At 43.0% G+C, this 9,821-nt stretch overlaps 1 protein-coding gene across 1 annotated transcript; it reads left to right on the top strand.

Moving 5' to 3' along the window:
• The first annotated feature begins 574 nt into the window (after positions 1-574).
• On the top strand, positions 575-1,225 carry LOC109152382 (agamous-like MADS-box protein AGL80). The gene has a single exon (XM_019300034.1). The coding sequence runs from the start codon at positions 575-577 to the stop codon at positions 1,223-1,225; it is 651 nt and encodes a 216-aa protein (XP_019155579.1).
• Positions 1,226-9,821: the final 8,596 nt, after the last annotated feature.

The raw sequence follows: 9,821 nt of genomic DNA, 5'->3' as shown, positions 1-9,821 counted from the left end.
TTAGTAAGTTGATAATAACATTAAACGAATATTCTTTATTTTCATTGTTTCCATTGAATTGCCTAACCCTCATAAGAAATTAATCAAAGAAATAAATATGTTTTTTTAGCTTCCAAAAATATATTCTAATGTTTAAATATACTACACATTGCATTAAAATATTTATATTTATTATTTGTCAAGAATTGACCTAGCTACCACATGTGATAAAAAAATGAAACTAAAATAAGTAATTGCACGTCAAGATGATAATATTAAGAAGTAAATTAAAAATGAGAATATTTTGCATCACTCTTAATATAGAATATAATTCTGTTAATCATTATATAGTAAAAATCCAATAAAATAACCATAATAAGTCAAATAAAGTATATTAGGAAAAAATATTCGTGACAGGTGTAACATTACTATAAAAAAAAATAATTTATTCAATTTACCTCATATATGTGACCCTATAAATATCATATCATCTCAGCATGCTTAATAGCCCACACAAGATCGATAAAGAATAAAAAACCACAAATCAATCTTGAGCACTTAGCTTCTTCCTCTTTTCTCATTTCCAATCAATATCATGGCAAGAAGGAGATTAAGATTGGCATATATTGTGAATCAATCAAAAAGAAAAGCCTCCTACCAGAAAAGAAAGAGAGGGTTGGTAAAAAAGCTTAATGAGCTAACCGTTCTTTGTAGTGCGGATGCTGCCATGATAATGTATAGCTCGTTTGAGCAGGGGCCAGTGATATGGCCTACTGTTGAAAGGGTTCAAGAGCTGATTGCTAGGTTCATGCAGTTGCCGGACGTGCAACAAACGCGGCGAATGATGAGCCAGGACAGCTTTGTTGCGCAATGGCTTGAAAAGTTGGGCACTCAGCTTCTAAAATTGAAGCAAGAGAACAGGGAGAAAGAGATGAATGCAGTGATGCATAAGATTTTTCGCGGAGAACAGATAGTTGATTATCTGAGTTCCGTAGATTTAAACGACCTTGGTTGGGTTTTAAACACGAATATCGCTGAAAGTGATTTGAGGTTGGTAAGAGATTCCCCAACTCTGGCTCCTCCTTCAGTTGTTGCTCCAACAGATGTGTTTTCTGGGCAAAGCTATCAAGACATGGTGGGTATGCAAATTCCCAATCTTAATCCTGCGTGGAATTGGACTTTCAGTAATCAAAATGATCCAACTCAGGGGGGACCAGGGCCCAGCACCTCCCAACAAAATCCTTAAGTCGTTTCTGCAAACTTCTCTTGTGAACTGCAATTCAAGTGTTTTTGTTTGTTATTTAAATTGATGCATTATATTGGGAATAGCCTAGCCTAATGCATCTATATGTTTTATGTTGTTTTGTTTTTTCCAATTCAATTAATAATAAAAGATGCTGTCCGGCCTATTTCTTTTATAAAAACCTGGGTATAAATTTGAGTTGCAGAAAATCCTTCTCATAATACATAAATATAAAAGATCAAAGTTCATATCCCTTTGCATTCACAAATTTGGGTTGCACAAAATCGTTCTTAAAATACATAATAAATATATCAAATCAAATTTCACATCCTTTTGCATTAATACAAATTATAATAGAAAGATAATAAATAACATATCTATTGTTCCAAGTATTAAATTAGACACAATTAATTAGAATGTCAATTTTCATGTTCCTAATGAGGATTCCCGTTCTCCATTACAATAGGATTGGGGTGGGAGGAAAATTCGAGGAATGGGGCCGGGGGTAATGGAAATACTACCCACCTCACCTCCGATTCTTATATCAACAACAACAATGTTATTATTATTATTATTATTATTATTATTATTATTATTATTATTATTATTATTATTATTGTTGTTGTTGTTGTTGTTGTTGTTGTTGTTGTTGTTGTTGTTGTTGTTGTTGTTGTTGTTGTTGTTGTTGTTGTTATTATTATTATTATTATTATTATTATTATTATTATAAGGTATCAGAGTGCTTGTATTGTATTTACATATTGGATGTGTTGACATTTTATAATCACATATTCACATTCTTATTTGAATTTAAATTTTTTGAATATTATATTTGACATTTTTTGTTATCATTGAGAATTAATGAATACTTAAGTATTTTTAAATTAAAATTTTGTGACAACCTCAGTCTTCCACGCAAAGGATAATACCAGGAATAGCGCGAATAATCATCAACAAAAAGCACAAGATAAGGATAACTAGAATGAGATAGCAACGTAGTGGGGCACCAAATATAAGTGTATATCGATTTGTCTGACCCATAACACATTAACATAGAAAGTTTGATGATTCAATTGCCATGCAGTCAGTGGTGTTTTAATTTCTAGGAAAAATGATTCAACTCAAAGGATATACACAATTAAGCATGATGTTGATCGAGAATTTTGGAACTTCCCTCTGTGAAAGATTGACCTTTTCGTCCCCAATAAATGTAAGTGATTTTGAATGTAAAGGTTGATGAGTTGCAAGTCACAAAAAATACTGTTAGAAACACATAAAATCAATTTCTGATTATGATATTTAGAAAATATAATAATGTTTTCCAGTTACCCGAGTTTCAGGGGCGGAGTAAGAATTTGTTAGTGCAGAGAGCCCACCATTGCTAGGGTCGTGGCCTCTCTCTGAGTCCCTCTTGGAGAGTATCTCCCTAGATTTCTAGGGTTTCCTACCCATCATGGAGTTTTACATCCCAGTATGCGATCGTGTCTTCCTCCACGTTTTTGCGTGGCTTTTATTTACATGCAGGGCATGCATGGATCTCAACACCAGTGCAAACGCTACGCTATCCCTGTCTTTGATCATCCGATTCACGTATTTCATAGTTACCACCTGTTTCATCACCGGTTCATCCGATCTAGGCTTGATTAACGATCATCTTATCGGCGGTCTGATCGACTATATAACGGTGTGCGATCATCCTACAGGAGATCTGTTCGTAGGCGCGATCCTATACGATCTGGTGACGGTAAACGATCATCCATATCGGGATCGAGTGGGCAATTACTATCAGCAACAACAATCTAAGGCAATGGATATCAGCGCGATTAAGGATGGCTGCGCGATCCTGTCGCTGACGACGGAGGAGGAGAATGGACTGGAGGCCCCGGACATTCAGGCTTCACCGATTTCGATCACTCACTACGAGATCGTCGAGCGATTCCTTACGGATCGGCCGATCAAGCATGAACACATGCAACAAGTGATGGCGTCGGTCTGGCGCCCGGTGATGGGGATGCGAGTTCAACCGATCGAGGACAATTTTTTCGTGTTCCAATTTCCGCATTTGAAGGACATGACTCGCGTGATGGAGGATGGGCCTTGGAATTTCGAGAACCACATGTTTGTATGCGAAACGGTTCCTGCCGGCGCGAATCCTGAAGAAATCCCGCTCAACAACGCATCCTTCTGGGTGCAAATTCACGATCTGCCCACTGTGTATGCCTCATCTGACTTCATCAAGCGCATAGGTGATTATATCGGGGTATTTCTCAATACTGATCCGAACAATTTCGGAGGAACCTGGCGGAGTTTCCTTCGTATCAGGGTGCGCATGGATGTCAACGCCCCATTGAAGAGGCGGATGAAACTGTGTCGCAAGGATGGATCGACTCATTGGGTAAGTTTTAAATATGAGCGGCTTGGAATCTTCTGCTTCTGTTGTGGGATTTTGGGTCATTCAAACAAGTTTTGCAAGCGGGTGTACGAAGGACTGGAGCCGGAGACATTCCCCTATGGGCCCTGGATGAGAGCTGGCCAAAGACGCCAGGTTCGTCCGATAGGTGCTAAATGGTTACTGGCGGAACTGCCGCAAACTGAGGGATCATCCGCAAGTGGCAAACAGGTTGCATCACCGAGTGAGGAGGTGGCTGTGCAAGAGAGTGTTGGATTGCAAGGTGATTTGAAAAGACGTAGGGCGGGGAGTACGGAGGGGATTGATGTGGTCATGACTGAGAACCCAAAAAACTCATCTTCGGCGGGTCTGATTTTACAGACTCGCCCTGCCCAATGAGCACTTTGTGCTGGAACTGCCGGGGAGTGGGTAGCGACCGGACAGTTCATGAACTTCTGGGTTTTATCTCTAGAAAGCGACCCAGTTTGGTTATTTTAATTGAAACGAAAGCTATTGCCAGTCATATGGAAAAAATAAGGCTACGGATGGGTTTTGAAGGACTTCTCCCGGTGGATAGAAATGGCATGGGAGGGGGACTAGCGATGTTTTGGCGAGACAAGGATATGGTTTCGATTCTCAGCTACTCGGAATGTCACATAGATGCCATGGTGACTCTACGAGAAAAACCGGAGTGGCGGATAACTGGATTCTATGGAAATCCGGATCAGACTAAACGACACTTATCATGGGATTTTTTACGTGAACTTAAGACTCGGTCTCAACTTCCTTGGATAGTAATTGGCGACTTCAACGATATTGCTTGCCAGTCAGAAAAACGAGGGCCACATGCACAATCAACGACTCTTATTGAGGGGTTCAACGACGCACTGGAGGATTGTCAACTTATGGATCTTGGCATGTCGGGCAGTCGTTTTACGTGGGAGCAGGGCCGTGGAACCGAGGCGTGGGTCGAAGAGCGACTTGATAGAGCAGTGGCGTCGGCAGAGTGGTCAGATATTTTTGAGGACGCAGAAGTTGAGAATCTACTGACTTTCTCGTCCGATCACAACGCAATTTTCCTTAACCTGGAGAGACAGAATTTTCGGGGCGGGAGGAGAACATTTAAGTTCGAATCAGCGTGGATTCTAGATGAAGGTTGCGGTAAGGTTGTGGAGCAGGCGTGGCGGCAATCCAGTGGCGAGGATTTTCAACAACGTATTTCCACTTGTGGTCGCCAGCTCAGTCGATGGGGAAAGGATTATTATAATCAGTTTGGAACGCAGGCTAAAAAGCTTCGAAGCAGATTGGAAATTATCAGGGATGCTCGAGATCAAGAGACTGTAAATGAGTATTTGAGGGTCGAAGGGGAGTTGACGACTCTAATGCGGCAAGAGGAGATATTCTGGAAGCAACGAGCGAAACAACTGTGGTTACAGCACGGCGACATGAACACTAAGTATTTTCATAAATCTGCCTCAGCACGCCGAAGACGTAACCATTTGAAACAGATTAAAAACGGGAGTGGAGGCTGGGTTGAGGGAGAGACGATGAAAGCCGAAATAATACAGTACTACAATGACAATTTTCGGACATCAAGTGCTGACATAGATATCTTTGGGCGCATACCTGGTCGCATAACGGCGGACATGAATGCTGCGCTTATGATGCCTTTCACGCTGGCAGAGGTGAAAGCTGCACTCTTTTCAATGGCACCGGAGAAAGCACCTGGACCAGATGGTATGACACCCGCTTTCTTTCAACACTTCTGGCCCATATTGGGTCACGATTTGTTTATCTTTATTACGACATGTATAACCAACAGATGCCTGCCACAAGGACTCAACGAGTCTAATATAGTCCTGATTCCTAAAAAGAAGACACCTGAAAAAGTCTCCGATCTCCGGCCGATCGCTTTATGCAATGTTGCATACAAGGTGTTGGCCAAAACACTTGCTAACAGACTTAAAAACGTCTTGCAGAGTGTGGTTTCTATGTCTCAAAGCGCGTTTGTTCCGGATAGATTACTAACTGATAATATAATAGTGGCAGGAGAGGTAGGACACTATTTAAGACGAAAATCCGGCGGAATGGTGGGGTGGACAGCCCTCAAACTCGACATGGCCAAGGCCTACGACCGGATGGAGTGGGGAATCTTAAAAGGAATGCTCACGGCCCTGGGTTTTGCAAATAGGTGGATTGAGTTGCTTTTGATGTGTGTCACGACAGTGGCTTACAATATTCAGGTAAACGGGGACTCGACGGGAATGGTAGTTCCGACCCGAGGTATCCGACAAGGAGACCCTTTATCGCCGTACTTATTTATTTTGTGCGCTGAGGGACTCTCTATTTTGCTACAGCAAGCTGAAGCGAAAGGTGACATCCATGGAATAAGAATAGCTCGGGGTGCTCCGTCTATATCGCATTTATTCTTCGCGGATGATAGCTTATTGTTCTTCAAAGCTACATCCGAGGAAGCCCAACGAGTTAAAGATTGTTTAGAAATGTACACTGCAGCCTCGGGGCAAATCATCAACTACGAGAAATCCAATGCCATGTTCAGCACCAATACAGACCAGTCCATTCGAAAAACAGTGGCAGAGTGCGTGGGGGTTCAAGAAACCGCGGACTTGGGCCGGTATTTGGGATTACCCTCGGCATTGGGGCGCAACAGAATGGCGACTTTCAATTTCATTGAGCAGAAGATTCGGGAGCGTATTGGCGGATGGCAACAGAAACTTCTGTCCAGAGTAGGCAAAGAGGTACTGCTAAAAAGTATAGCACAGGCTTTACCCATTTTCACGATGTCTGTTTTTTTATTGCCTGAACGGGTTTGCTCTACTATTGAAAAGCTTTTTAATCGGTACTGGTGGGGCGGAAACGGAGCTGGAAATTCTGGCATTCATTGGATGAGTTGGAAACGGTTGGCAGTCCCTAAAAAACATGGTGGCCTGGGATTCAAACGACTTCGGGAGTTCAACTTGGCTCTGTTGGCGAAAAAGGGATGGCGGTTGTTAATTCACCCCAATTCTCTAGTTGCGCGTTTGTTGAAGGCAAAATACTACCCGCATTGCGACTTCCTCGACGCTCAGCTTGGACACAATCCGAGCTATTTATGGCGGAGCATCTTGGCCGGTCAACCTCTTCTTAAATTAGGCGTGGCAAGGCGTATTGGGAATGGTTTAGACTCCACAATCTGGGGGTGGCCGTGGCTTTCGGACCCGACTAACCCAACTTTACATACCCCATGTATAGATGCTTTAAGAGAAGCGAAGGTCAGTGGACTTCTAACGCCACAAGGAGAGTGGGATGTGGAGATTCTGCGCGATCTTTTTCTAGACAGCGACATCGGACGAATATTGGCAACTCCGATCTCGACTGAGTACCAAGACTCATGGCGATGGAAAGACGACATTCGAGGTGTATACACGGTAAGACATGGGTACCAGATTCTCACGGCACACAGGGAAGAGGCGACACCCAATGGAGGTTTCACAAAATGGCAACAATTGTGGAAACTACCGGTCCCTCCCAAGGTCAAGAATTTTCTATGGCGCTGCGCGAGGGCTATACTACCAGTCAAGGAAACTCTTAAGGTACGCAGAGTATGGATTGGTGGAGGTTGCACCTTTTGTGGTTATCCGTTGGAGACGATGGAGCACTTATTATGCGATTATGCTACTGCACAGCAGGTATGGGAGGAAGCTGATGTTTTGCGTGGGCGCTCGATACAAGGATTAATGGAGGAGACTCTGGGAGATACCACCTCGGACAGGGCTATACGCACGGCGTCGATTTTCTGGGCGTTATGGACAGCGAGAAACGATCAGATTTGGAGGGCAACTTATCAAACTATACACAGCCTCCGAACTCAAGTCTCTGCACTGCAACAAACCTGGCAAAACATAAGGCCAACTGCTCATGCTGTCAACACGGGTGCTACAGAATCAGCGAACTGGCTTCCACCTCCTCAAGGATGGTTCACATGCAACGTAGATGCTGCCCTATTCGGAAATGATGCAGGTTTCCGTGCGGTGATACGCGACTATGAAGGCCGCTTCATGGCAGCACATGGTGGAAAATTGGGGTGTCTACAAGATCCTTTCTTAGCGGAAGCAACCGCGGTTGAAAGAGCTCTGAAGTGGCTCAAGAGTTTGAATTTCAATAATGTAATAGTAGAGACTGATTGTTTAAATTTCTCTACTGCTTTTAATTCTAGTTGTATTAATTTTTCTTATGTTGGTACCATTGTAAAGCAATGTTTGAAGACTGCTACTGATATTGGGAACGTCAGAGTTCACCATATCAAGAGGTCAGCGAATCAGATCGCTCATGTGTTGGCTCGGGCAACTGATTCCCCGTCTGTCCTAGGGTCGTGGTTCGATAACCCTCCCTCGTGTATTGCTCATTTTTTGAATTATTAATGATATCCTTTCGTTTGATTTCAAAATATATATATATATATATATATATATATATATATATATATATATATATATATATATATATATATATATATAAGTGTATATCAAATCAAGCACATGTGAACTGGACGACTCAAACGCGCAGATTTACCCCTTTGACACGCAGTACATAAAGAATGAGAAATACTATCAGTATTAGACTGACTAACCAAACAAGAAAGTAAAATGTGACGCTGCACACGCTCATGCGGATGCCCAAGGTGACTATGCCAAATGGAAGTTGAAGCACATGCAGACAGGAAAGCAGACGGAGACGAACCGGAAATAGGCAACAGATAAAGACCACCAGAACTCTCACCCCGAAACAGAACTGCCTTGGTGACAATATCCTTCACAGCAAAGAAAGTTGAGTGAAATTCAAAGAAAATATTATTATATGTTGCAAAACGCTGAACAGACAATAAAGTGGCAGATAAACCCGGAATATGAAGAATATTAGACATTGCAAAAGATCGAGTAGTAGTAGTAAATGATGTATGACCAACACTAGAAATAGATAATGTCTTATCATCACAAACACACAGAGAATCATTACCAACATACTCCTCCGAAACTGACAAAGCAGCATCACGAGTTGCATGATTAGTAGCATCGGTGTTAGGAACCATACCTGAGACGTCTAAGGGAACACTCGAACCAGACCCATCCTGAACCGCGAGATTGGCTTGTAGTATACTGGAATATCGCAGAAAGCAATTAATTGCAATATGGCTAAATGCATTGCATATTTGACACTTTGGCCTAGAATTGCCACGTCCCTGCCGAGTATTGCTGCCACGCCCACGAGATGAATTGCCAGATTGCCAACTCCCACCGACTCCACCATGTGAGTGCCGGCCGCCTCTACCACGAGAATAACCACTATCGCCTCGCACACAGCCAGAACCACCACGGTGAGCCGAACCACCTCGCTATGCCATCAACGTCGCCGGCGCCTGGCCACCAGCCAACACTTGAGAGGAAAAATCCTTAGCACTAATGAATTCATGAGCCACCAAAAAATCACCAAGCTCTTGCAAGGAGATCGACGTCCCTCAAACTAAGAGAGAAGCAGTGAGTGACTAAAGTCCACGAAAAAGATACAAATTCTGTTCATCCTCAGAAACCGGCCGACCAGCATGTGTTAACTCTTCCAATATTACCTAAGCACGGCCGATGTAGTCTGCAACCAAAGCATCACCTTGACGTAGAGTTTGCAGCTGCCCTTGCTCAAGAAGATGAAGCCAATGAACGCTTAAGGGAATCCCAGATATTCTTAGACGTCGTACAACCTACCACTAGATACATCATTTCTTCAAACAGCGACAAGATCAACATAGACACGATTGCCTGGTCTTGTTGAACCCATAAAGCGTAAGCCGGATTAACGGACGGAGCAGCCGGCGAGGAAGAGCCATCGGATGCGGACGGAAGAAACACCGCCGGGCAAGCGGTAGAACCATCCACAAAACCCATCAAGTTCTGACCACACAGTGGATGCGGAAGCTATAAGAGGTTGTATGGTGTCTGAACAACTCCCAAGTAAAGCACTGGTAATTATCTGATCTTGGTGATACCAAGTCAAATGTGCTGGATTCGGAGTTGTTTGTGCAGTATCATTGAATTTTGCTGGCTCTTTGACAGAACCGTCGATGTATCCGAGGAGATTAAAGCCAATTAGGGTGGACTGAACTTGGCGTCTCCAGACAGGAAAGTTGAGGGGGGTGAGTTTGATAGGAAAATTAGACGG

This window comes from Ipomoea nil, unplaced genomic scaffold, assembly GCF_001879475.1.
Source record: "Ipomoea nil cultivar Tokyo-kokei standard unplaced genomic scaffold, Asagao_1.1 scaffold0268, whole genome shotgun sequence".
Taxonomy (NCBI): Eukaryota; Viridiplantae; Streptophyta; class Magnoliopsida; order Solanales; family Convolvulaceae; genus Ipomoea; species Ipomoea nil.
This window is presented reverse-complemented; position numbering and strand designations above follow the sequence as displayed.